This window comes from Cricetulus griseus, assembly GCF_003668045.3.
Source record: "Cricetulus griseus strain 17A/GY chromosome 1 unlocalized genomic scaffold, alternate assembly CriGri-PICRH-1.0 chr1_0, whole genome shotgun sequence".
Classification (NCBI taxonomy): domain Eukaryota; kingdom Metazoa; phylum Chordata; class Mammalia; order Rodentia; family Cricetidae; genus Cricetulus; species Cricetulus griseus.
The window spans coordinates 64,116,244-64,144,084 of NW_023276806.1; the positions used below are offsets into that span (position 1 = coordinate 64,116,244).

The 27,841-nt window shown below is 45.5% G+C and overlaps 1 protein-coding gene and 1 non-coding gene across 3 annotated transcripts in view; both read left to right on the forward strand.

Annotated features, from left to right (window-relative positions):
- Positions 1 to 2,544: 2,544 nt before the first annotated feature.
- Positions 2,545 to 27,841, forward strand: part of Ints3 (integrator complex subunit 3) — a 43,869-nt gene continuing 18,572 nt past the window's right edge. Inside the window, exons 1-7 of one of the 2 annotated variants that reach the window (XM_027393347.2) lie at positions 2,545 to 2,720; positions 10,804 to 10,887; positions 14,718 to 14,801; positions 22,867 to 22,980; positions 23,235 to 23,319; positions 25,077 to 25,143; positions 27,461 to 27,605. In XM_027393347.2, the coding sequence (XP_027249148.1) occupies positions 2,574 to 2,720; positions 10,804 to 10,887; positions 14,718 to 14,801; positions 22,867 to 22,980; positions 23,235 to 23,319; positions 25,077 to 25,143; positions 27,461 to 27,605 (726 nt within the window). In that variant the 5' untranslated portion in view covers positions 2,545 to 2,573. The remainder of the gene's footprint in view (positions 2,721 to 10,803; positions 10,888 to 14,717; positions 14,802 to 22,866; positions 22,981 to 23,234; positions 23,320 to 25,076; positions 25,144 to 27,460; positions 27,606 to 27,841) is intronic. The other variant, XM_027393348.1, reaches the window with a different exon arrangement.
- LOC113833130 lies at positions 6,948 to 7,112 on the forward strand. The gene has a single exon (XR_003480684.1). It is a non-coding gene; the product is annotated as a U1 spliceosomal RNA (small nuclear RNA).

Below are 27,841 nucleotides of genomic sequence, written 5' to 3' on the forward strand. Positions count from 1 at the left end.
AAACTGTCCATGGTGCTTATTATTCACTTGAGGGTGCTGAGGATTGAATGCAGCTTTGCAGATGGAAGGCAAGCACCCCACCCCCAACTCCAGCTACACCACTAACTTCTATACAGAGTTTATTTAAGGAAGTTACAAGGCAGTAGGTTGTGGTGTACACCTGCGGTCCTAGTTCTTGGGAGGCAGATGCATGAGGATCAGGAATTCAAGTCATTCTTTTTTTTAAAAATTTTATTTATTTATTATGTATTCAACATTCTGCTTCCATGTATATCTGCACAGAGCACCAGAAGAGGGCACCAGATCTCATAATGTATGGTTGTGAGCCACCATGTGGTCGCTGGGAATTGAACTCAGGACTTCTGGAAGAACAGCGGGTGCTCTTAACCTATGAGCCATCTCTCCAGCCCTCAAGGTCATTCTTACCTACACTTTGAAGAGCAAATGTCTCAGAAAACCAATAAATGAAAAGGGGTTTTTTTGTTGTTTTTTGTTTTTTCGAGACAGGGTTTCACTGTATTGCTTTGGAGCCTGGCCTGGAACTTGCTCTGTAGACCAGGCCAGCTGCGAACTCACAGATCCGCCTGCCTCTGCTTCCGGAGTGCTGGGACTCACGCCTTTAATCCCAGCACTCGGGAGGCAAGAGGTAGGTGGATCTCTGTGAGTTCGAGACCAGCCTTGTCTACAAGAGCTAGTTCCAGGACAGCCTCCAAAGCCACAGAGAAACCCTTTCTCGAGAAAAAAAAAAAAAAAAAAAGAATAGGCGTGAGCCACCATTTCCCAGCTCAATAAATGAATTTTTAAAAGTTAAAAAGGGGTGGGGAAGCTCACTGCAGATCATTTGCCTAGTTTGAATTCCTAGGTTCAATCCTCGGCGCGGAAAAACAAACCCAGAACACTTTAAACAAATGGGAGCTTAAAACAAAGCTTTTCATCTAATACATTGTCCCAGGTACATAACTCTATTGTTATGACTTGTTTGCATTTCAGAGGCTAAAACAACCCCTTACACCCAGAAGGAATCCAAAGCATAGGCAGGGCTAAGAGTAAATGCCAGAAGCGTATTCGGAGACCAGCCAGTACAGGAGACTAGATCTGGACCTAAGGATGGGGGAGGGGAGGGAAGCATGAATTGGACGGCTCAGCCTCCCAAGTGTTGGGATTGCAGGTTTATACACCACGCCCGGCTTGGAGCTGTATACAGCAATAGGTTCATATTCCTAAACATGAAAAAGGTTCTACTGAGACGCACAATAAAGTAAGGAAGAAATGAGCTCACATACAATCAGGCTCTGCTAGGATCACACACAACAAACCGTAACATTCTCAATGAATTGTGTGTGTAAAAACAATAGACTTCAGTGACATTAGTCAGTCCCTGGGCCTCGAAGGACGAAGAGGTGCCATCATTTAGTAAATTGTTGTTATAACTAGCTCAGGCACGATTCCAATTATTTGGTTTGCAATAGTGGATCAACCCACTTTTTTTGTTGTTTCCCAAGTCTTACTGCTAAACGCACACTAAGAGCTCACACGCTAGGCTGCGCGTAGCGCTCGCAGTTCAGGAAGTAGCTTCCGCCCCTGAGGGCGTTTGCTGTGGGACTGTTAAGGGTTGAGGCTCCGCCGCTCCTCCCCCCCGCACAGCGTTTTAGGGGGTAGGTGTCCAGCCTCCGAGCCTACCCAAGGACAACGTTCCGAGCACCTGTAGGGAGCGGGGCGGGAGGGAAGCGTCGCGCATGCGCGCTGGTGCGCGCAGGCGCAGCCCAGCTTTTTCCGGATCGCCCACACTCGCTCCTACTCAGTACCTCCCGTCCCGCCTCCTGATGCAGAGGAAGGATGCGATAGGGCACACTTGTTGCCCATCAGACCAGGCTCAATTCTTCTCCCTACAATTGGCAGCCCGGGAAAAGGCCAGTCCGTCGGCGGCGGCTTACTCCTTAGAGACCTGGCGCCACCGCGGAAGCCGCTATTGGCGGACGCCCGGGACCGCGACTGCTCACTTCCGGCGCCGGCGACGACTCGGCCCGCTCGGGCGCTCTCAGCCTCCCCCGCCCTTCCACCATGGCCGCCTCTGTGTGGTGTGGGGAGAAGCTGGTCCTCCCATAGCGCTCCTGCCGCATCCTCACCCGCTAGGGGCCGGATTCCAAGGAACCGCGTTTCCCAACCCCGCCAGGAAGGTTTCCCACCCCCCACTTCAGGGCCAGGACTCCTTCCCACACGTCGAGAGGCAAACTTAGGGTTTCCCCTCCTTTCAGGATCAGAAGCCAGAGGGTTCCCTCTCCACTTCTGCAAGGGTGGCAGCCTTGCTCACCTCCCTGCAGGGCACAGACCCTTAGTCCGCCGTACTTGTGCGCTAAGGCTTTGCCCCAGCACGGCCACTCCAGAGGGAGCCTCTAGAGAACCCGCGCCTTCCCACTCCGCTGGAGAGGAGGCAAGAGTGCGGAAAGCCGGGCCTGTGGCCTCCTTCCCACTTGTTCCTCTTGCTCCTCGTCCTTGGCAAGCCTGAGTTCTCCATTTCTAGGACTTAACACCCATCCACTCCCTTGACCTCTTCCGGTCTCCTGGCTGCAGCCATGGAGTTACAGAAGGGAAAGGGGACCGTAGCAGCTGCTGCATCAGGAGCAGCGGGAGGTGGAGGAGGAGGAGCGGGAGCAGGAGCCCCAGGAGGGGGGAGGCTGCTACTTTCAACCAGTTTGGATGCCAAGGATGAGTTAGAGGAGGTAGGTGTGGGGGGTGGGGAAGGGAGTTAAGGAATTGGGTTGAGGAGGGATGCTGGAGCGGATACGGGGTGGGGGTGGGGAGAAGAGGCCTTCAAGTTTTTTCCAAGGCAGAAACATTGCTCTGGCTTCCTGCTCCTGGAGGAAGAAGTGTGGGTCAATTTCCTGGTCAGGTTGCCCTAGTAACAGCTGCCGCTATTATGAAAATGGGTGTGAGGGGCGTTGGTTACAGAAGGGATGTAGCATCCATGTTTACCCAAGTTATTTTTATTCCTTCCCACATACACACCAATAACTATCTAAAATACCCACCCTATTTGAGTGTGTTAAGTTGAAAAGTATATATGTGTTTACAGGCAGGTGTCTGAGGATTGGCAACTTCCTACAGACTTGGTCCCTCTTCTTAGATGGTATCATTGACTGTGTGTGGATACAGACAGTTGTCAGTGATTTTAACCGGGCATTTAGAGTGAGTGAAGACTTACAAGTAAGTAGTATCTAGTTTGGTACATTCAGCCATAGCAGTGGGGTGAGCCAGGATATAGGGGACTGCTTTCTTCAGAACCATCTAGTACACACCAAAAAGAGAGCAAGAACATGAGTGAGAAGTCATGGCCCCCTCCCTGTACCTTACCTGTTCTCACCCTGTCCTTGACTAACTAGAGAAGATCAGTGTAGCCCCTTCCACTGCTTACACACAGGAAGACTTACTTAGCCTGTGTGGCAGAACTGACGCATGATTGCTGAGCTGTGTGTGAAGCCTAATGCATTCAATTCGGTGTTTCTCCAGGAATAGGAGGGGGAAATGAAAAGGCCCTCTCCACAGGCTGTTTCCCTGACACTGCAGTGTATTCCTTTATCAGATGCTAGAGTGGGCAGGTTAAGCTCAGAGTTGAAAAAATGTTAGATTGCTAGGTGTGGTGGTTCATGCCTGTAATCCTAGCATTTGGATTATGCTGAGTGAGGAAGAGAGAGAGTGTGTGTGTATGTGGGGCGGGGGGGGGGGGGGTGAGTTCTAGGCTAGCTGGGTCGTCATTAACGAGACCTTGCCTCCAGAAACAAAAAGACAGAAAAAAGAGAAAATATGTTAGGTCACAAGATGATGGAACAAAAAGTGAACTTCGTGGCCGGGCACTGGAGGCAAAGACAGGAGGATCTCTGCGAGTTCCAGTTCAGCCTGGTCTACACAGCAAACTTTAGGATAGCCAGAACTACCATAGACAGACCCTATCTCAAAAAAGGAGGTGAACTTGAATCAAAGTGCCCTTATAGGAACTCTGTGGTTTATCTACCAGCAGATGTCTGCCGGAAGTGAGTTATGCTTTCACTGTATATTTCTTTGTGCATTTAGAGAAAGTTTGCTATTTCTGCTTTTTTTTTTTTTTTTTTTAAGTCAACTAAGATGGGCATGAGGCATGATTAGGAATGTAAACATTATTTCTAAGCCAGGCATGGTTGCACAGGTTTGTAATTCCGGCACTCCAAAGAGGCTGAGGCTAGATGATAGATAGTAGGTTCAAGGCCAGCCTGTGTCACCATGCCCTACTAATCACCATCCTCTGCTACATTTTGGGCTTTTCAAGTTTTGTATTTTTCTGTTTCATTTAAAAAGTGTGTGTGTGATACGTGTTGGGAGTGTGCATACTGAAATGTGTGTGTAGAGGTCAGGGCACATCTTTGTGAAGTTGGTTCTCTCCCTCCATTTGTTTGCCATGCTTGCTGAGTCTCTCCCCAGCCCTGTTTATTTTTTCAGAAAATGTCTGAATATGTATTCCTGGTCCTTCCTTCCTTCCTTCCTTCCTTCCTTCCTTCCTTCCTTCCTTTTGGTTTTTCAAGAAAGAAACTCAATCTGTAGACCAGGCTGGCCTTGAACTCACAGAAATCTGCTGCCTCAGCCTCTCCAGTGCTGGGATCAAAGGTGTGCGCCACCGATGCCTGGCTGGGTCTGGAATCTACTGTGACCATTTTGATTGTCAAATATTGAGCATGGCGTCCCTGCACTGGAGCTTTAGGAGGGTAGAAAGTCAGCAGGTGACTGACCACCGATGATCCATCCACCAGAGCAGATGCAAGGGGAAGGGTTTCAAGGTTGGATGACAGTTTGTTGATCCCACCCTGATTCCTACAGGACTCTTGTACAGCAACCTTTTCTGGACAGTAAGTGATATGACTGAAGAGTAAGTGATCATGAGGAGAGAAGAAGCCTTTATGTTCTTGTCTTCTTAGACTCTAAGAGTGAACTTTCAGCTTCCTATGGAGAAAAGGGAGGGTTTGTTTGTTCCTTTCTGATCTCTTTCATGGTGTGGATGCTTCCAGTGTGTCTCAAACTCCACATTTTGCTTTGCCTCTAAATTTGTCCTTTGCATCTAAATTTTCCAGCAAGTTTTGCTACACTAGCCTTTCCCCCATGGGTGTGGCTCTGTTATCCCTGCTAGGCCATTGAGTCTGAGGGCCAGGCCTGCTGGCCTCTTCTTCTGGGCTTCCCCACAGATCTTTGCTCACAGAAGTTATCAACACCTATTGTTGACCAACTGACCTCTGCTCATTCTGACTTGGTAATTTTCCATCATCGGCCCACCAGTGGCCCAGCAAATAAGTCTGCTCTTTGACTCTGTGCTTAAAGTGTGTAGAGTCTGATAGGAAAATAGAAGGACATGAGGTGTGCCACCCAGAAGGTTATCATCTAAGGACACAGTATCACGTCACAAGAAGTCCTGAAAAAAAATGATGAGGGTAGTGAAGATGTGGACACAGTTGAATATGATTAGCAAAGCCTCCTTACAGGCTTGGAGCAGGGTGCACTCCTCAGGATCATCTTGGGCAGGGCCTATGACTCTTCTACCCTGGGGAGTGTTTGTTGTATCCTTTCTTCTCTTTGGCCCCATTCCTCCCTTTGAAGACTGAAGTATTATTGCCCGTCCCCATCCTAATTTGGGGAGGGAATGAGATAAAAATAGTGCCAGAGATTGCAGAAGTTTAGAACATGTAGTTCCTAGTCTCGTGAGGCTCCACAGTCCTGGCTATTCCTTTGCCAGGGAAGGGCCAGTCACTTTGAAGTCAGGCCAAAAGCAGGAGCTGTGGCCCAAAGAAATCAGAATATCTTCAAGATAGATCTCAGAATTATGTTTGGCAAGATAGACGTATGTCCCCACCATATTTACTCTAAGAGATAACTCAGCCTGTGAGAAATCTCCAAGGGATGACCTTTGAGTCATTTTTAATTTTTTTCCCCTTAAATCGTCATTTCACATATTCGTGATTGTAGAATATAGGTCGCTCCTTGGGATCTGCAGGGCATTTACCAGAGTCCATCTTCTTTCTGATACATCAATAGGCAAGGCTGGCTATGCTTAGAACCCAACATGGCCAGTCACTTCTTAATGATGTGGGTTCTTAAAAATTGTGCAGGTTGGGTCACTTTTCCCTTTTCTGAAGACAGTAGAATGAGTGTTTCAAGGCTGCCCTCCTCCTGTAAGGATGTATATTCACAGGGAGAGGGAAATGGGCGCTTAGAGGGTTCTTCTGATTTGCATCTCTTACTTCTGTCTTCCCCTTCAGGTATTTACTGAGAAGCTGGAAGGCTTCCTCCTAACCCCACCCCCCACCCCTGTGCCATCCACTGCTGTTGTCAGGGAGTTTCAGTACTAGAAAAATGAGTTCCAGAGCCCCTGGAGATGATAAATATTTACTCAGCTCTCTGAGGTGCTGTCTTAGAGAGCTTATTCTGAACAGAGCCATCCTGCCAGCAATTGCTGGCAGCTGTGTGTATGATTTCATCTTTCCTGAGGACCTTCAGATACTTCGGGGAAAGGGTACTGTTACCCAATTACACATCTGCTTTCCTGTGGACTTTGAGGAGAGTGGGCCTTTGTTGTTTTGGTCTTTTTGAGACGGTTTCTCTGTGTAGCCCTGGCTGTCCTGGAACTAGCTCTTGTGAATTAGGCTGGCCTCAAACTCTAGAGATCCCCCTGCCTCTGCTTCCTGAGTGCTGGGATTAAAGGCGTTTGTGCCAACACCCAGCTGAGGAAAGCGGTTCTTTTGTCACTCTGAATGATTCATGATTATTTTTTTTGTTTGTCTTTGATTCGTTTTAGATAAGCTGGCTTTGAACTCCTCATCTTTCTGCCTCCACTTCCCAAATCCTGAGGTTATAGGTGTGCACCACCAGGAGCAGGTTTAGATAAGTACTTTTTCTATGCAGGAAAAGGTGTTTCTTTTGTACTGTTGTCTGAACTTACCTGGCAGGGGAGATACCATGATCAAGTAGGTGGTTTTCCCAGGGCGAGGCCCACCCATTGCACTCTGGATGTGCTGACCCTGCAATTTCCCCAAATGCTGGAAACTCGACTGCATAATTTGTGATAGTGGGGGGGAGTGCATTCAAGCTCTCCCCTGAAAAAAAAAAAAAAAAAGGAATATCCTCACGTTTCTTTTTTCATTGTGTTTGTTCACTCATTTAAATTCTGAACTCTATTTCGTACATCCTTCGTAGGGCCTCCCTGTTTCAGGAGGCCACACTTCTTGACTGGGCAGTGTCCCATAACATTGACTCAGGCCTCTGATCAGAGTTTAGAACATTGGGGAGGAGCCTCATGAATGTTAAACTACACCAAAATACTTAGCACGTAGAGCCTTGGAGCGAGATTGGCCTACCCTCTCTCCTCCCTTCCCTTTCCTCTGTTCTCTCTCTCTCTCTCTCTCTCTCTCTCTCTCTCTCTCTCTCTCTCTCTGTGTGTGTGTGTGTGTGTGTGTGTGTGTGTGTAAGATAGCATTTCTCTTTTAACCCTGACTGTCCTGGAACTAACTCTGTAGACCAGACTGGCCTCAGATTCTATGATCTACCTGCTTCTGCCTCCCCCGTGCTGGGATAAAAGCGTGCAACCCAGTTTTTCCTATGCTCTCTTAAAGGCAAAAGTAAGAGAAGAGGTCTGTCATTAGTTGGGAACTTATCCAAGTCCTGTGGCAGGGGATTTAGTTTTCAGGAACCTTTAGGGACATGCCAGGAAGGCCAGCAAGATGGCTGATATGGAATAAAGTTACTTGCTGCCATCCATGACCACCTAATGGTGGAAGACTCCTGACTCCCATGAGCCCACGTACCGTGCCCACACACACCCCAAATACAAGTAAGTGAGTGTAACTTAACTTTTAAATGAAGAAGTGGCAGGAGAGCTAGGTCTTCAAGGGTGCTGAGTGCGCTTCACAGTTGTGCAGATTGTAATTAGCTGAGACTGCATGGTGCAGCCTTGTGATATAGGGGTTATCTTTGGATCTTTTTGTTTTTGTTGTGTCCCCCCTACCCCCCAGATAAAACAAGGGTTTGCAGAGGCTAAATAACTCACAGCCAGGATGAGCCTTGGCCTGGCCAGTGAGGACCAGTTCTGGCCACGCTTGCTTCCAGGGGACCTCTGTTGCCTGACTGCTACCCTCTGGTGGTTCAGCAAAGATGCTTCTTTCTTTGATGTGAGCAGTGTGTAGAGTTTTTGGATGCTGCTGCTTGCTTACCTTTTCTCTTCACTCTGAAGCTGCCAGTTAACCTAGGCTGGATACAGGGTGCCAGCAATATCTAATCATTGGGATAGGTCACTCTCCAGTCCTATATCTAGTGACTGTCTTTAGTAGAAAGGGACAAGGTTTTAAAAGAGAGAAAACCCAGCCTCAAGCTTTCCTTCCCACACTTTTTTTATACAGGAGCTAAACTAGGTGATAATAGCTCCCAGAGCTCACAGGTCATGAGAGTCTCAGCTCAGCTTTCATGTGATCGCACAGTTCCTTTTCACAAGTGTGCACTTGCTATTAAGGCTCAACCTGCTGATCTGCCCTAATTTGAAGCTAGGCCTGCTGTTGGAAGTAAAGTTGTAAATGTCACAGCCAAGCAGCTTTAGGGTTGTTTTGGGTTATGGTTTTGGACCCATCAGAGACGACTCTCACAACACAAATCTACCCTCTGCTACCTTAAACTTTTTTTTTAAAGATTTATTTGTGGTTGCTCATGGTGGTGAACACTGTTAATCCTAGCACTCAGGAGGCAGAGACAAGTGGATCTATGAGTTCAAGGCCAGCCTTGTCTACATAGTGAGTTCTGGGATAGCCACGACTACACAGAAAACTTGTCTCAAAAAAACAAAATCAACAACAACAAATATTGATTATTATTGTTTTGTTTTTGTGTCAGGGTCTCACTTTGTAGAACAGGTTCTCCTGGAACTTAAGATTTATTTATTTATTTATTTTTTGTTTTTCGAGACAGGGTTTCTCTGTGTAGCTTTGGAGTCTATCCTGGCACTCTCTCTGGAGACCAGGCTGGCCTCGAACTCACAGAGGTCTGCCTGCCTCTGCCTCCCGAGTGCTGCGATTAAAGGCGTGCACCACCAATGCCCGGCTTTAAGATTTATTTTTACTTTATGTGTATGAGTATTTTACCTTCATGACTGTCTGCACTGTGTAGATACTGGGAACTGAACCTTCGTCCTCACCAAGAGCAGCCAGTTTGCTAAACTGCTGAGCCAGCTCTTGAGCCCCATGGCTTTGGGCTCCTATCAGGTGGACATAGGTAACCTCTGGATGATGGTCAAAGGAGAAGCACGTTTGTGTTTTCTGTTCACACCTTTCACGCTGTACTTACTCGTCATTGCCTCAAAACATTGCCAGCAGGGTCATCATTATTATTATGGTTTTGTGTTTTTGTTTTTGTTTTTGCAGTAGTAGGGCTCAAGCCAAAAGTCTCAAATATGTTAGGATTGTTTTTTGTTTGTTTAGTTGGTTGATTTTCAAGACAGGGTTCATCTGTAAAAGCTCTGGCTGTCCTGGAACTTGCTTTGTAGACCAGACTGGTCTTGAACTCACAGAGATCCACCTGCCACTGCCTCCCAAGTGCTGGGATTTATGGCATGTACCACCACTGCCTGGCTAGCAGCCAATGCTTTTAACCACCCAGCCAATTCTCCTATATGGGTGTTTTTGTCTTTATGTCTGTCTGTGCACTACTTGTATTGAATCTTCTGGAACTGGAGTTAGACACTGTTGAGAGTCACCATGTCCATGGTGAAAGTCCAGTCTGGGTCCTCTACAAGAGCAACAAGTGCTCTTAACTGCTGAGCCCTCTCTCTCTCTCTCCTCTCTTTTTCCTTCTTAATTTTAACATGCAAAACATAATAGTAAGTCTTTGATTCACTCAGTACTTCATATCTATCTGTTTTCTTCTTCTTTTCTTTTGAGACAGTATCCCATTATGTAGCTCTTGACTGTCCTGGGACTCACTGTGTAGACTAGGCTGGTCTTGAACTCACAGAGATCTACCTACCTTTACCTCCTGAGTGCTGGAATTAAAGCATGCACAACCTTTGATTGTATCTTAAATTCTTTTTATAAAGTTAGTTTGCTCATGTAAAAAATGAAAGAAAAATCTACACCTTATGCTTGACTGTTGAGATTCTTAGTTTTTTTAGTTTTAACTTTATATTTAAAATTTAAAGAAAAATTGTACAAAGTTTTACTATGTAGCTCAGGCTGACCTTGAACTCAAAATCCCCCTGTCTCAGCTTCTAGAGTGCTCAGATAACAGTTGTGTGCTTTCATGTTTGTCCATTTAATTTTGGACAGACTCAGACCATACTGTGTTACATGGTTGCTCTTGACTCTTGGGTTAAAGTAATTCTCCCATCCCAGCCTCCTAATTATCTGGGACTAACAATAGATGACACCACACCTGACCTTCTTAGTGTTAGAGGCAAATGGTGTCAGTTTGCCTTACTGTGGCTTTGGTGACATCCTTCAAGCTGTCCTCCATTTGCCATTTTGCTATGAAGGTAGTCAGCATTGTGAGTTTATGACTTTACCTTTCCTAAAGGTGTTACCTGGTAGCTGTAGTACACATGGGTGATGTTGGCCAGAATCAGCTACTATTGCTTCTGCTCGTCCCACATTTGTTAGTGGCCATTCTACTTGCAGTCTTTTCTTTTTCTTTCTTTTTTAAGCATAGTAGAAGAATGACTAAGCTTGAAGTTTTAAAATGTTTTGGGGCCAAAAGTACTTTATAGACAGTGTTAATGATGTGCTCCCCATTTGTTCCCATCCCTCCCTCCAGAGGTTGGAAAGGTGTATGAGTATTGTGACGTCGATGACGACGGGTGTCTCTGAGCGAGAAGCCAACGATGCTCTCAACGCCTATGTAAGTACCATGTCCTCCCATCCATTCATTGGGGAAGCTCTGACTTTTACTCTCTCACTATTAGAGTTTGGGTTTGTTTGTTTCTTTGTTTTTGTTTTTCGAGACAGGGTTTCTCTGTAGCTTTGGAGCCTATCCTGGAACTTGCTCTGGAGACCAGGCTGGCCTGGAACTCACAGAGATCCTCCTACCTCTGCCTCCCAAGTTCTAGGATTAAAGGCATGTGTTACCCCTGCTAGGCTAGAGTCTGTTTCTTTGAATCTTTCTTCTGGGACCACATCTTAGTATGTGGTGCATACTAGCCCTCCAGATTAGTATAGAATCCTATACTAATACTCAAGGTCCTTCTGTCTCAGTCTGCCAAGTGCTGTGATCATAACCTTGTGCCATCTTACCTGATTTATATAACAGCTTTAAAGCTCAGTTATTGGCTGGCCAGGTGGCTCAGTAGGTCAGAGGCTTTGCATACAGCCCCTACAGCCTTGAGTTCTCATTCCTGGTTTCCATAGTACGGCAAGAGAGGACTGACTCCCAAGAGTTGTCCTCTGATTTTCTTTGACAATTTATAAACTTGTATTTCTTTAGACTTGGTCTCAGTCCTGACCGACCTGGGACTTGATGTATAGATTGTGCTGGCTGAATTTACAGAGATCTACTTGTGTCTGTTTCTCATGTGCTAGGATTAAAGGCATGTGTCAAACCAAAACCAAAACCAAAACCAAAAAAAAAAAAGCCAGGTAGTGGTGGTACACTCTTTAATTCCAGCATGGGGGGGTGGGGGGGGGCAGAGGCAGGAGGATATCTGTGAGTGAGCCAGAGCTACACAGAGGAAAACCTGTCTCCAAAAAATAAAACAAACAAACAAAAAAGGCATGTGCCACCATACCTGGCAAAAATTTTTTCCCTGGGACCCATATGGTGGAAGGTGAGAAGTTAATCTAGCTAGTTGTCCTCTAACCTCCACATGCAAAGTCATGTGTCTGCACACACACACTAAAGCTATTAAATTAAAAAATGCTTGCTTTATTGTTTCTTTTTCTTTTTTTTTTTTTCTTTTTTTGGTTTTTCGAGACAGGCTTTCTCTGTGTGGCTTTGGAGGCTGTCCTAGAACTCACTTGGAGATCAGGCTGGCCTCGAACTCACAGAGGTCTGCCTGCCTCTGCCTCCCGAGTGCTGGGATTAAAGGCGTACACCACCAATGCCTGGTGTTTTATCGTTTCTTTGCAAATAATTCTTACATACATTTTATCTTTTACCTCTCTGTTAATCTGTGCAGTTAAAATAATTTTAAATAGCACACATAAGGGATTTATATAATAGCAATTGACAAGGTGGCTCACTGGGTAAAGAAGTCTGCCTTCAAGCTTGACTGCCTGAGTTCAGTCCCTGAGACCCACATAGAAGAAGGCAGAAGCAGCTTCTGCAAGTTGTCCTGTGGCCTCCATAGGCATGCTGTGACACTGTGCGTGCACAACACACAGCACAGAAATTCATTAAGTAATGAAAACGAACTTACGTAATGTGGTTGGGCTGATGGCTCAGTCAGTAAAGTGCGTGTGAGCAAGCATGGTGGCCTGAACTTGGGTCCTTGGTAACCTCTTAAAAGGGTGGCAGTGCATGAGTGTAACCCTAGCCTAGGAGTGAGATGTGGTGGGGACACTTGGATCCCTGCAACTCATTGGCTGGCCAGCGTAGCCAAATCTGTGAGCTCCAAATTTAGTGAGAAACCCTATTTGAAAGCTAAAGGTAGAGTTTAAGTGAGGAAGATACCCAACATCTACCTTGGGCATCCTTGAACATATGCATACAACACATGTGTATTACACACATATACAATGCCATATACACATAAGGTGGTAATAAAAAATTTCAATAGTGAAATATACGTGAAAATACTATAGTGAATCCTTTAACTCTCTATGTTAACTGAAAAAAAAGTTTAAAATAAGTAATAGTTAAAAATTAGGGGATTTTTTTTTTGGGGGGGGGTTCCAGACAGGGTTTCTCTGTGGCTTTGCAGTCTGTCCTGGAACTAACTCTTGTAGACCAAGCTGAGTTCAGTCGGCTGAGCCATCCCTCCAGCCCTATTTCTTCAATTTTTATTATCAGGAATGACTGAAATAAAAAAAATATAATTGAGTCCCATCATTATTGTCATTATGGAAATGGCTTTAAGAGAAAACTGGTCAGATGAATATTATTGCTTCCCACTTTTCAACTGGTAAATAGTTGCCATTTATAAAATAGAGAAGCCCAGAGAATCTGTCCAAAATGTTCAAGATATGGTGTATTGTACAACATGCCTGCTCTTGGGGAGACACCTAAAACATAATTATGTGTACTTCTTGATCTCATCATACAAGACAAGCACAAAGGCACCACCCATGCCCCTGAGAACGTTGGACCATGCACCCTTGAAAAAAGCCTTGCTTCCTTCATCACGAGCAATCGTCCTCCAGCAGTCAATTGTGCCTGTATACATGATATCAGTTCCTTTGTGTCAATATACGACGACGAACCGTGTCAAAGGGATAGGAAGTCAGGCCAGCAACAGCAGTGACAGACAGCTGATGAAGATATCAGTATTCTTGGGATCTGGAAGCATCCCCTTTGCAGTGTCATAGATACCAAAGTAGGCAGCTCGGTAGATGACAATGACCTGTACTGACACATTAAAGCCTTGGTACAGACCCCTAATCCCATCAGATTTGTAGATTTTTTTTTTTTTTTAAGATTTTATTTATTTATTATGTATACAGTGTTCTGTCTGCATACATTCCTGCAGGTCAGTAGAGGGCACCAGATCTCATTACAGGTGGTTGTGAGCCACCATGTGGTTGCTGGGAATCGAACTCAGGACCTCTGGAAGAGCAGCGAGTACTCTTAACCTCTGAGCCATCTCTCCAGCCCCAGATTTGTAGATCTTAAACAGGCAGTCACCAAGGCATTTGAATTCCCTTTCAGCTCCAGTTTTGCCCACATCAGCTGCTATGCAGGTATGGGTAAAATCAAGAGGGTACACAAAGCATAAGGATGTGGCCCCAGTGGCACCACCTGATGCCTGCAAAGTAGCTCCAAAACTGGGTCCTCTTGCCCACATCACCCAAAAAGATCTGCTTGTATTTATCTTTGAAGGCAAAGTTGAGAGCCTGGATGGGGATCTGATGACATTGGCCAGATTACCACGCCAGAAGGACAGGACTCCCTGCTCCTTGGGGATATGAACCACGCAGTCTATAATGCCCTTGTATTGCTTATCTGCCGTGATTTGCTTTCTGGCATGCTGCACCTTGACCCAATCAATGGGCGATACTGCCGTTTTTTGGAGATGGCCGAAGCCACTCTACCTGCCAAGAAGTCCTTGGCGAAGGACACAGTGGCATCTGTCATGTTGAGAGAAAAAGAAAAGGCAGATGAGCGCCTGGGACTGGCTTGACAACCGGCTTTGACTCCCGGATTCTGGGGCCCAGTTTTGTTTTTTGTTTTGTTTTGTTTTGCTTTTCTGTGTTAAAGTCTCAGAGGATCTGTGGTTGCCTGTGGTCATGACTGGTGAAGGTACATCTCCATTGCAGGATCTCACAGTTCCTATGCATTCTCACCTTTAGCACTCTTGTATTTTCTGGCTCTAGCTTCAGGTGGTCAGGAAAAGCAGTAAGTTTTTCCCTTTCCTCAACTCCTGAAATAGGTGCCTCTTAAGAGAAGGAAATCATCATTTGAGAGTTGATTTCCCCCCATTACATGTTACCCAAGAGTCCCGAGAATTCTAGGAGAAACTGTGCTTGCACTTGTACATGTGAGTGACAACTAATTGTTTCCTCTCTCTTACCTCCCAGGTATGCAAAGGACCCCCCCAGCATGAGGAGATCTGCCTCGGCCTGTTTACCCTTGTCCTCACTGAACCTGCCCAGGCCCAGAAGGTACGGCGCTTACTTTCTTCCCCGGCTCCGTACGAGTCTGTGGGGCCTTTCCCCTTTAACTGGAACTGTGTTACAGTCTTGACAAGAGCGGAGTCACTTTGTTCTCCATATGTGGTCTCAAGCCCCTTCTTATTTTCGGTGAATGCATGAGTCTCTGGCTGGGGTCCTTTCTGTCCCCAGGTTCTAAAGCTGAAAGGCAAGAAAAAGCAGCCAAGAGAGTAAGAATAATGACATGAATGGTGTGTCAGGTGTAAGACATGAAGCTCAAAGGTTGACATTTAATTTGGGGGGGTGGAAGAGATAAAGGACAGTCAAGCCAATGAGAGCCCTTACCCAGAAGAACAGATAGGAAACAGGCTTAAAAATTGTAACATGTAACCTTTAGATTAAATAAGTTAATGTTCTGATTAACAAAACACCGGAGTGCAGTGGCGTCTGACTTCCTAATGAGTGTTGCTGGGAACCAGCCTGGCCTTTTCATAAACAGAAGAGGCTCCACTAGGTTCAGTACCAGGCGGGATAGTTTCTCAGGATTCTGTTCTTCTTACAAAACTGTCTCCTCCAGATAGCTGCTTTCCAGCAACTTTGTATCTTTTGAGTCTTGGCATAAAGAGCTAGAGTATAACTGGCTCTAGGCCTTTCACCAAACACAGCTGGTATGGAAGCACATGTGCTCTTTGCCTACCTTTGTGTTCTGCTCTATCAATTGAGCTATCTTAGTTCATGTGTCTGAAACGTTGTGTGGCTTTTGTAGCTTTTTCCCCTCCCTCTATGACTGCAGTTCCTCCACGAGGTGCTTTGGAACCTCCTTTGTTGTCATTTGTTCAGTGATAACCAAAGGAAACTCATTGTAAGGGGTACAGACAGGATGCTCCTGGTACCCTGGCAGAGATGCTTACATCAGTGAAGTATTGTGGATGTGGGAACCTGCTGTGTTTGTGCTTCTCTAATGCCGCTTGGGGGGCCTGTGAAAATGGACAGTACTTCTTCATGTAGTCTTGCTTTTCTAGAAGAAAGACTAGTGATTTTGAGCTTTGTTAGGTAGAATTGTATTTGTGCTTTTTTTCCTTTCTCTTCTTTCTCCATTTGGGATATGTTCCAAACTGACCTAGAATTCCTTCCCTCAGCCTCTCAAGTGCTGAAATTTTTAGAGATAAATGTGTGACGTTGATTTGGTGATGCTGAGCAGTAATATGGGCTCACTGGTTTTAAAGACATATTGGCAAAGACTAAGTTGGAAAACTGAGGGCTATGATTTTGTTTCCTCTTGTATATATTTTATAGATATTATAATTAAAATTTGATTTAAGACCAGTGAGATGGCTCAGCTGGTAGATGTACTTGCCACAAAAGCCTGATGACCTGAGTTTGATCCTCATAACCTATGGTAGAGGGAGAGGACAGATTCCCAAAAGGTGTCCAGTTGGTGCTTGCTCGCTCTCTTTCTCTCTCTCTCTCCCCCTCCCTCTTTCTTTCTCTCTCTCTCCCTCTTCCTCTCTCCCTCTTGTTCTCTCACTCTCTCACACACACATATACACCACATAAAATTTTCAAAAATCTGATTGGATGTAGCTCAGTTCTAGTGCTTTGTAGAAGTGTGAAGTATGAGACCCTGGGTTTGAGCCCTAGTTTCCTCTACCTCCACAAACCTGAGCGTGGTGATAGATGCCTGTAAGATAAGTAGTTGGGAAGTTGAAATAGGAGGATTTCCTTGAGTTCAAGGCCAGTTAGAGCTACATATCAAGTACCAAGACAGTAAGTAAATAAGTAAATCTTTTAAAAATTCTTGAAAAACCAAACCAAAAAAAAAAAAAAAAAGACGATGACGACCAGTTGGTGGTGGCAGCGGCACACACCTTTATTCCCAGTACTTAGGAGGCAGAGGCAGGTGGGTCTCTGGGAGTTGGAGGCCAGCCTGGTCTACACAGAGAATTCCAGGACAGCCAATTAGATACAAACTTTTTCTCAAAACAGAATAAATGAATAAATAAAGTAAAAAATGGCTGGAGAGATGGTTCAGTGGTTAAGAGCATATATTGCTCTTAGAGAAGATCCAGCTTCAGTTCCCACAACTGCCTGTGACTCCAGTTCCAGGGGATCTGATACCCTTACTGATCTCCAAGGCACAATACACACATGGTGTATGTAAACTCAGATGGGAAAATATGCACACAAATAAAGAAATAAGAAGCTCCAGGCCAACCTGCATTACCAAGTAAGACTTACCTGTGACAGACCAAACAATACAGTTGATGTCATCTCAATGCAAATTAGCCTTGCCTTCTATAACAGATTGTTTGTGTCAGGTGAGGTCTAAGTCTGCCAGGGTAAGTCAGTGAGCCTCCATGAGGGGAGCAGGCCATGTCTGCTGCCTCTGTTTTCTTGCCTGGCTTGGCAGAGAGGCCACGGGGTTCTACATTGTAAGTGTATGTTATGCCATGAGTTTGGCCACTGAGTCTAGTAAGGGCTAGAGTGTGCTACCCCTTTTGCACTGTGGCAGGCTCATTCTCCCAAGGGAGTTGAGATGTCTCACTTTGGGTTTCATAACTGATGTCAGCTGCACCATGTTTATGTTCATATGCTAAAGGTTCCTAAGTAAACCCTCTACCTGTGAGCCCCTAGGTCAAACCTCTTTCTGTAAGCATGTTATAGTTAGGAGGAATACAGTTTTAGACTTGAACTGAGTCAGACTGGTGGAGGAGTTAGTGACAAGTCTGCCCAGTTCTTTTATCCTTCTCTGCTTTGGGCAGAAGTTCCTGGCAGGAGTTGCTGATAAGGACTGATCTTGTTTTTCGAGACAGCGTTTCTCTGTAGCTTTGGAGGCTGTCCTGGAACAACTAACTAGCTCTTGTAGACCAGGCTGGTCTCGAACTCACAAAGATCCGCCTGCCTTTGCCTCCCAAGTGCTGGGATTAAAGGCGTGCACCACCACCGCCCAGCTAATGTGTTGACTTATAGACTTTAATTTTAAGCAAGAGGACTGTTTGCTCCCCCCCCCCACACACACACACAAGACAGGGTTTCTCTGTGTAACAGCCCTGGCCCATCCTGGAACTCACTCTGTAGACCAGGCTGACCTTGAACTCACAGAGATCCACCTGCCTCTGCCTCCCAAGTGCTGGGATTAAAGGTGTGCGACACCACCGCCCAGCCAAGAAGACTGTTTTCTAAGGGTATATTTGGGGTTAATTCTGTCTTTGGACAGAAATCCAGGGTGGACTTAAGGTTTACTTGTTCCTGAGTCTCATAGGCATTGAGGTATGAAGCATGGATGGGAAAGATAGTTATAGAAACTGAGTCAGGAATCTGGGTTGGGAAAGTGTGAGTTGGGTTCTTCCTAAGCCTGGAGTGGTAGGAAGCAAGCTCAGGAGTTAGGTCAGCTCTTAGGAACTTGTCAGTAGGTGGACTAGGGTGTGTTAAACAGGTGAACTAGAGATGTCTGCAGGTAAGTGGCCCAGAAGGTGGCTTAACAGCTAAACTTATTTGCTTTGCAAACCTGGTGACCTGAGTTTGGTCCCTAAAATCAAAGGCAGAAGCACTGCAGAAAGTTGTCCTCTGACCTCTGAATGTGCCTGTAGCATGAGCATGCACAGGTGTACACACACAGATAATGACTTTAAAAAGAGAGTGCGGGTAAGGTATAGGCAGGGAATGTAGTAGGCATGGGTGGGCTTTGTCCCGGTTACGCCTTTCTCTGGCAACTTCCATGGATGCTTTATAGCCTTTGAATTTACTTACTTCCTATTTGGTGTGTGAACAAAGTATCTGGATTAAGGGCTGCAGTGATGAATGGAGGTTGAGCTGGGATCTCAACTCTGCAGGTTTCAGCAATCAATTTTAAAAAGTGACTAGAGAAGCTCTAACATCAGTGCCCAAGTCTCCCCATCAGATGTTCTAGACGCAGTCCTAGGCCTTTTTTGGTTTAGGCTCTCCTTGCAGGTGGCCTGGAAGAAGGCTGGATCTGTGTGACCAAGTGCTGCTGTTGTCACTGTTCTCAGCAGAGTCAGGCTAACAGCTGCCTCTTTAGCACCTCGTCCTTTTGGTTTGAGATCCTCTGCTCTTGTCTGTCCTTGTTTTTCCTCCCATCTGCTTCTCTTCCAAAGCAGTCAGCAAACTGTCACAGAGGTTGGACAGCTGGCAGCGTAGGGCATTTGATACTGCTAGTACCCAGGTGCCATGTTATCAGCAGTTACAATTGATAAATATCTCTGGTGGGACATGGAACTAGGTCAACAGTATCTCTGCTCTTCATCTGGCCTCATACCTCCTAAAAAACTTGCCCTCCTTGCCTGTCCTGAATCTGTGCTACATTTCTGATATTTGTTCTTTTATTTGATCAGACAAGGTTCTTATATGGTTAGCTCAGCATGGGTTTTCTTTCTTCCTCTACCTCCCTTTTCCTCTGGGACATTCTGTGACTTACCTATGGGGAGTCTCCACAATATACTTTCCCAGTTTGATGACCAGCAGGTCAGCAGAGCTGGGTCCCCTGTCTTATGCTTATTCTCTCGTGGTTTTTGTTTTTAATCTTTCCATAGTCTACCCCCTACCCTAGATAAAGACAGAGGATACATTCTTGTTTGGGTATGAGAAATTTGTGGCACATCAAGGATCTCTTGGTATTTTTATCAGATCACTTAGACTTGAGGACAGAAGAGGCAGGAAGAGTGATGAGAACAAATCTTGTTAGAGCCCCACATCCCACTAAGGCCAAGGAGCTGCTGGTCCCCAGGGCCACACTTTAGAATGTGTAGAGTGAGAGAGTTGACAAATGGAGTAACTTCGGGGCTGTCATAATTCTTCCCTCCATCCCTGGCAGCCTTGTCTCCTTTAGTTTGTTTCCACAGTTGTGTGTGAGGAGATTAAGTATGAAATTTGAAATTAGATTGCCTAGGTCTGTCTGTTTTGTGATGGGATCTCATGCTGTAGCTGTAGCTGTAGCTGGGCTGGGATTATAGATGTGAGTCACTGCCTGGGTTTAATGCTGGTTTTTCTCCAATCACTTATGTTATCCCTCCCCTCCCTTCCTCCCCCTGTCCTGTCCTGTCCTGTCCTGTCCTCCCTCCCCCCCCCACCCCCTTCCTGTGCCTACTTTCTCACCTGTACAAATGCAGATAATAATAACCAACACTTGTTTCAAAGGGGTTTTAGGTTTACCAAGTATAGTAACATGTAGACAAAGTTTGTGATAAGGTCAGTGAATGTTAGCTGCTATTTTTATTATTATTATTATTATTATTATTATTATTATTATTATTATTTTGTTTTTCGAGACAGGGTTTCTCTGTGTAGCTTTGGAGCCTGTCCTGGCACTCATTCTGGAGACCAAGCTGGCCTGAAACTCACAGAGATCCACCTGCCTCTGCCTCCCTAGTGCTGGGATTAAAGGCATGCACCACCAACGCCCGGCAGCTTTTTTTTTTTTTTTTTAAGTTATTGACATTTATTTTTGAAAAAAAAAAAAAAAGAGTATGGTTTCAGTATGCTATGATGAATATATGAAAGTCCAAGCCAAGCAATGGTAGTGCACTCCTTTAATCCCATCACTTGGGAGGCAAAGGCAGATCTCTGAGTTAAAAAGTTAAAAGTCACTCTGATGTACAGAGAAAGTTCCACGATAGCCAAGGCTACATCTCAAAAAACAAACAAACAGAAAATTTGAAAGTCCAACTAAATTCCATGCAAGGAGCTGACAAATGCTCCAAATTGGGACCAATGTCTACATGCCAGCAGCTATTATTATTGTTGCTAATTTTTTCTTCAAAAAAATTTTTTTGACTATTTTTCCCCTCCTCCAACTCTTCCCAGGTCCTCTCCATCTCCCTATCCACCTGACTTTATGTGTTCCTTCTCTCTTTTTCTCTCTCTCTGTCTCTCTCTTTTCTTTTCCTCTGTGTAACAGCCCTAGCTGTCCTGGAACTCACTTTGTAGACCAGGCTACTGAACTCACTGAGATCCACCTGCCTCTGCCTCCCTAGTGCTGGGATTAAAGGCCTGCGTGCGCCACCACCACCACTGGGTTTATTGTTAATCTTGATGTCATCTTTGCACCAGCCTTCTGAGGTTTCTATCCAGCTAAGAAGCTATCTACTGAATTCTGCCCTTTGGCTGAGACCATGACAGGATAGGACTCAGCAGGTACAGGAGGCAGCTAATGAGGTTCCCTAAGGCCTGATCTCATTGGTGAAGAAGCAGGGTAGGAAAAGCTCTAAGGGAAAGGGAAGCAGTGACTCAGAAGAAACTTGGAACGTCTATACTTCCTTGTGCTGAAGGACCTGCCTCCCCTTCAGTACTTGGCATTCAAGAGAAAAGAAGAAAGATGTTTAGTTAATAAAGTTCATGTTTGGGAACCAGCAAGATGACTGAGTGGGTGAAAGCACTTGTCATACAATGCTGATAACTTGTCCATCTCAGATGAGTTCAGAGTTCAGAATGTAAGTGACAGTAGAAAGGACTGGTTCCATAGAGTTTTCCTGTGACCTACACACACACACACACACACACTCTCTCTCTCTCTCTCTCTCTCTCTCTCTCTCTCTCTCTCTCTCTCTCTAAATAATAAAAGTTTGGGGTTGGTTTTGTTGTTTGTTTGTTTTCCTGAGACTAGGTTTCTCTTTGTAGCCTTGACTGGCCTGGGACTCACTAGGTAGACCAGGCTGGCTTCACAGAGATTCACCTGCCTCTATCTCCTGAGTGCTGGAATTGAAGTTGTGCACCACTTGGGCTGGAGAGATGGCTCAGAGGTTAAGACACTGGCTGCTCTTCCGGAGGTTCTGGGCTCAATTCCCAGCACCCACATGGTAGCTCACAGCTGTGTTATTCCAGTTCTGGGCAATCCTGTGCTCTCACACAGACATACATGTAAGTAAAACACCACCACCACCGCTGCCATCGCCGCCGCCACCGGGTGTTGGTAGCGCAAGCTTTTAATCCCAGCACTCGGGAAGCAGAGGCAGGCAGTCTACAGAGCGAGTGCCAGGACAGGCTCCAAAGCTATACAGAGAAACCCTGTCTCAAAAAAAAAAAAAGAAAAGGAAAGAAAAGAAAAAAAACAAAACAACAACAACAACAAAAACATGTAAGCAAAACACCAATGCACATAAAATAAATCATTTCTTTTTATTTATTATGTATACAACATTCTGCTTCCATGTATATCTGCACACCAGAAGAGGGCACCAGATCTCATTACAGATGGTTGTGAGCCACCATGTGGTTGCTGGGAATTGAACTCAGGACCTCAGGAAGAGCAGTCAGTGCTCTTAACCTCTGAGCCATCTCTCCAGCCCAAAAATAAATCATTTTTAAAAAGTGTGCACCACCACATCTAGCTTTGAGTAATAGTACATACCTGCAGCCTCAGGAGGCTGAGACAAGCCATACATAGTGAGTTCCAGGACGGCCTGAACTACAACGTAAGGCTCTGTCTCAAACAAACAAGGATATGTTTGGCTTTGGTTGTAAACAAGGGTCTCACTTTATAGCTCAGTTGGGCCTTGAACTTGTGATCTCCCCCAACCTTAACCTGGATGCTATAGGCATTGTGCCGCTGTGTCAAGCTAAGAAAGAGCAGTTTTATTTCTGTTCTTTCTCCCAGACCCTGGTCCCTTAGTATTCCCTTTGCTGCATCTGGCTAGGTTACAGCAAGTCTAAAAACCTCTGGCTTTCTTTCTGACTTTCACCCAAACCCATTTTTCAGTGACCTTTTACTGGCAGATGAAACACAGATGGCTTCCACCTGGGTTTGCTCAGCCTGTGGCATCAAACAGTATGACACTTCCTGAAAAGGGAGGTTGGGGGCCAGGGACTGCACTAGGAGCTCTGCCCAGCAGGCTTTCTTGCTTTAATAGAGAATCTTTTAGTCCTTTCCCTACCCTGAGAGACAGAGTGGAGAGGGTAGCTTTGGAATGGAGGAGCCCTGTAGAAGATAGAATCCAGAATGCAATGTGTTCATTGCCACTCGCTATCTCACTGCTGGTGTTTAAGAGACAGGTTGGAGTTGCATGGGTGACTGTGAGGTTAAGATCTTAGCTTACTGGCTGCTCACAAACCTTGCTTCTTACAGTGTTACCGGGACTTGGCTCTGGTGAGTCGTGATGGTATGAACATTGTCCTGAATAAAATCAACCAGATACTTATGGAGAAGTACTTGAAGTTGCAAGATACCTGCCGTACTCAGGTAAGGCCAGAAAAGAGAGAGATGGAGGGGTGAAATGGAACTCAGGTTAGAACATGTGTTTACCATGCACAAGGAAGGGTTTAGTCCCCTACCCCAAACAAGAGGAAAGGAGCTCAGTGGCATAGGTTGGAGGTGGGCCCTTTAAAGGGACAGGGTGTGGGCTGCAGCTGTTCTGTGCACCTAAATTGTAGGTGACTGAGTTAGCTCCCTGAAAACTCACATCTCTGCTCTGTGTATCTTTTCCTCTCCTTTAGTTGGTGTGGTTGGTTCGGGAACTAGTGAAGAGTGGAGTTCTGGGAGCTGATGGTGTTTGCATGACATTTATGAAGCAGATTGCAGGTAAGCTTGTTGGCAGGAGCCTGTGAAGAAAGGGAAGGAACCCAGAGATAAGCCTAGGCAATGAAGGATGCTTGAGTACCTGGGGAACTTGATTGGTGGGTCCTTGGACCCTGATGTAGATATCTTCTAGCCACATACATTGCAGGAAAAAAATGGATTGAAAAATCACAGGGGTATTTTGAATCAGTGAGTCTTGCCACCATTTCTTTCCTGTTAAATTAAGACCTGAGCAGGTGTTTGGCCTGTGTTAGCCATCACCACTCTGGAGGTAGAAGCATGCTAGATCAGGAGGGGGTGGGCCGAGAAAAACAAGGGAAGCCATTTTTTCCCTGCCTCCATCTCTGTTCTAAGCACTGGCTTCCTAGTAATTTTGGCAACTAACTGGGGCCAGTCTGAGGGACATTGTCACAGAATAGTCCCTGACATTTAGTTTTTTTTTTTTAATCTTGGCATCTGTGACATCTGTCTGAAATACTGAATATGGAAAGGTCTGCCTATGCCATCCCTTCTGCTTTTGAAATTGCTTGTTTTGTTTTCCTGTTAAAAAGAAGAAAGGAAAGCCAGGCGGTGGTGGTGTACACTTTTAATCCCAGTACTCGGGAGGCAGAGGCAGGTGGATCTCTGTGAGTTCGAGACCAGCCTGGTCTATAAGAGCTAGTTCCAGGACAGCCTCCAAAGTTACAGAGAAACCTTGTCTCGAAAAACCACAAAAAAAAAAAAAAAAAAAGAAGAAAGGAAACAAAGTATTAATAAAATAAATAATAAATAAAAATGAGGCTAACCCTGCAGCTCCTCTTTACCAATGCCTATTGGTGCCTGTTTTGTTTTGTTTCTTATGGTGGTGAGAATTGAACCTAAGACCTCATGTGTTTAGGCAAGTGGTCTGACACGAAAATGTACCATGCCTAGCTCCACTCCACCCTTCCTTTTTCCCCCCTTTTTAAATGAAAAAATGTCTTGCCAGTAGCCCGGGTTGGCCTCAAATTCACAATCCTCCTGCGTCAGTTTCTTCGGTGCTGATGGTGCAGACATGCACCATCATACCCTGGCTGTGCTTTGCCCTTTCTTTAGGATTTTCTCTAACACTAATATCCTGCTTAGTGTATATGACCCCTAATCTTTGTGGTGTGACCTGTGTGAACATTGAACTTTTTTCACTGAGATCCAGGGCAGTGTGTAGCATTGATGTGCTGTATATTTTTATTCTTTCTTGGCACTTCCTTTTCTGTTTGACACTCCTGGCCCCACTTCTCATCCCAATATTTTTGTCTGGTAACACTGCATGTTAATTCTACTCCAGGAAGTTCAGTAGCAAGATCCAAAGATTGGTTGGTGTCTAGAAAGAACCCCCTTAACCTGTCAGGATCCTTAATCCCACCCTGACATCCGGACACTAGACTGCAGCCATGCCAGCTACCCGCATCTCTTAGGCCCTAGTCCAGATACCATCTTTGCTTTCCAACTGGGGCTTCTATTTGTCTCAGACATTCCTTTTCAAGGACAGAGCATTCCCTCTGCATTTCCTGGTGAATAGAAAAATACCAGCTCTAGTAAAGTCGAGGTTCTATAACAGAGCACTCTTTTCCTTTCTCAAGGCAAAGCCTAAAGAAGAGAGAAAGGTTATTCTAGCATTCAGGGTGATGGGATAGCTGGGTGGGCCGGCAAGATGAGTGAGGATGCTTGTTTGATTAGCTAATTAGTTGCTAATTAGAGCTACTGTATTCTGATTCTCCCCCTTCCCATCCCCTTGAAATCAGGTGGCGATGTTACAGCCAAAAATATCTGGTTGGCAGAAAGTGTTCTGGATATCCTGACGGAGCAGAGGTAGAGTCTACCGTGAAGGGTGGGGCAAGAGCCAGATACGACCATGAGGGGTGTGAGTATGGGACTTGGGGAAGAAAGGCTCATGGCTGTAAAGTACTCCAATGCAATGAGAAGGTGGCAGATGAAAGAAAGAACTAATGCCACAGTGTGTCCCAAGGGACGAGGAGTGGGAAAGAAGGACCTTGCTAAAATATCTCAGAGCCCAGGAAAAAACTGGTTTCATCTGATAAGGGTTTATTTTTGACCCAGACCTCCTTGGAATGTTTATATTTTGGGGGGGGCTGAGGGGGAAATGAGCTCAGTAGAGGGGGCCAGCCAACCACATGAGCCTGGCAGGTACCTCGCCTCCCAAGCTTCTCAGTCCAGCACATACTCTTTTTTGGAATGGCACAGGGCAGTGTGGGTGAAGGAGTAATAGAGAGCAGAGAATCCTGCTAGAAGGTGACAGTGGTTGACTTTCTGGCTTCTCTCCCCATCAAAGCAAAGGACTAGAAATGGTGTGAGGGCTGTTCTATTATGTAAATTTGCTTATGCTTCACCTTGACGCCATGCTACCAATTTCTACATCACTTCATTTTAGTGTCTCTTTCAGAGTAAGGACATCAAGTAGCCAAATGACTGTCAGGCTTAATATTGTCCATATTTGTTTCAGTTTAAAAGAATCATTCTCTTCATAATCAAAGCTGTGCTCTGCCCAGGCCTGCTGTGCAGCGCCACCTAGTGCCCTGAGCTCAGTTTTGCAGCTGCCCTGGGGCTGGCATCATCTCGATAGCAGTGGAACTTCCTAGCAGTTTCTTACTAGGCCTCTGCTTCTCTTTAGACCATTTTTTCTCTGCTACCTCTGGTTAGACAGCCTTCCTTACTTCCATCTCCCTCTCCTCTTCAGTGTGCCATCCTCGTGATCAGATTTGTGCTTCCCCCCTCTGCTAGTTATCTTCTGCAAAAATGATTTTCTCATTCCGTTCCTTATGTCAGATTCTGTCCCTGTCAACCCTTAAAGCTGAATTTCCCATACGGGTGTCACATAGCAGCCACCTTGCTGCCCAGCCCCTTCGCAGTTTTGGCAAAAGGGAATACCTTGGCATTTTAAGCTGTGTTCTAGCTCACCATCCTGTTTACCTAACCTTTCCAAGTATTTTTTGGGATGTGGGGGTAAAAGGAAGTATGTGTCCTTGGCTAACATTTCCATTTTGTGAAAACAAAATGATGGTGCTGGGCATAGTATTGCATGCTTGTAATCCTAGCATTGGGAGGCTGAGGCAGGAAGATTACTATGAATTCAAGTCTAGCCTGGCTATAACAAGACCCTGTCTCAAAAACCAGAAACAGCACGCACGTGTGCACGCACACACAAACACACACACACACACACACACACACACACACACACACACACACACACACGAAAAAAGAGAAGACATCCAAAGAAAAGGCCATATAGCCTTTTAGTTAATTAGGTGGCTTGATTACTTTTCCTGAATCAGGATGTTGCCTGGCTATACTAATTAAACTCTTCCAGCAGGGGTGTCAAAGCAATTATAAACCACTTGGCACTTGGAGGCAGCATTAGAGTGTTAGGAACCTCCCCACTGTGTCTTTCCCTTTGCCCCTTTTGAACAGATGATGCTTTCTTCTGTTCAAAAACAATTTGTTTTTCAAGGAAAATAGAAAGCTCCAGGGAAAGGGCTTTCCCATCTAAATTCAGGTGTCCTACACCCCATCCCCACCAGGCAACATGTTCCCAGATTTTGGTTTAGGGTTTAGGGCAGGTGACTCATTATGAGGGTGGGGTTGGTGGCTAGAACCAGGGAAAGGTTTGTGGCATGGTTGACTATAATAAGCCTGATAGAGGGCTAGCACAATGTGTTCTGAGAACTCCATGTCCTGAAAGGGTCCTGGAAATCCCCAGAAGTACTTGCGTCACACTTAAGAGAACCCCTGACACAGAAAACATTTCCCATAGCTGAGCAGGGGAAATGTAGCTTGCCTCTGTTCCAGGTGTCTCACATATACCACTTCACATATGATGGGCCTTGGTGGTTGAATGCGTCAGCAAACACATTTTATTGGCAGCTATGCAAAGTGCTGGTGGTGTAAGAGGTTGATGTCATTCAGCACCTATCTTTGTTGGGCATCTATCTGGTAAAGAAAATTAGTCACCTTTTCTTAGTCAACTCATAGTTAGATAATAGCAGCCTGAGCAAAACTCTCACAGGACAGAAGGCATTCTCAGTGTGTGCTCATCAGTTTGAGGTGCAGGCTGGTAGGGCAAGTAGGTCTAGGCGGGAGGTAGGTGCATTGTCTTCCCTCCCTGCAGGGAATGGGTCCTGAAAAGCAGCATCCTCATTGCCATGGCCGTGTACACATACCTCCGACTTATTGTGGACCACCATGGGACTGCCCAGCTCCAGACCCTTCGGCAGAAGGAAGTTGACTTCTGTATCTCCTTGCTTCGGGAAAGGGTAAGGGAACAAGACAAGATCAGTGTAAGGAAGTGATACTTAGATGTGGTGTCCCTGTGGCCTTTATGCATCTGGGCCAGGGACACCTTGTTAGAAGTACAGGTGGTTCAGATATAGTATTTTCCCTAGACAGCTCAGGACCAAAGGACAGAGAAGTGGTGTGGAATACCCCTTGCTCCTAGAAATGTCTCACAATGCTGGTATCCAGGGTTTTTCTGATCAGTTTCAATTTACAT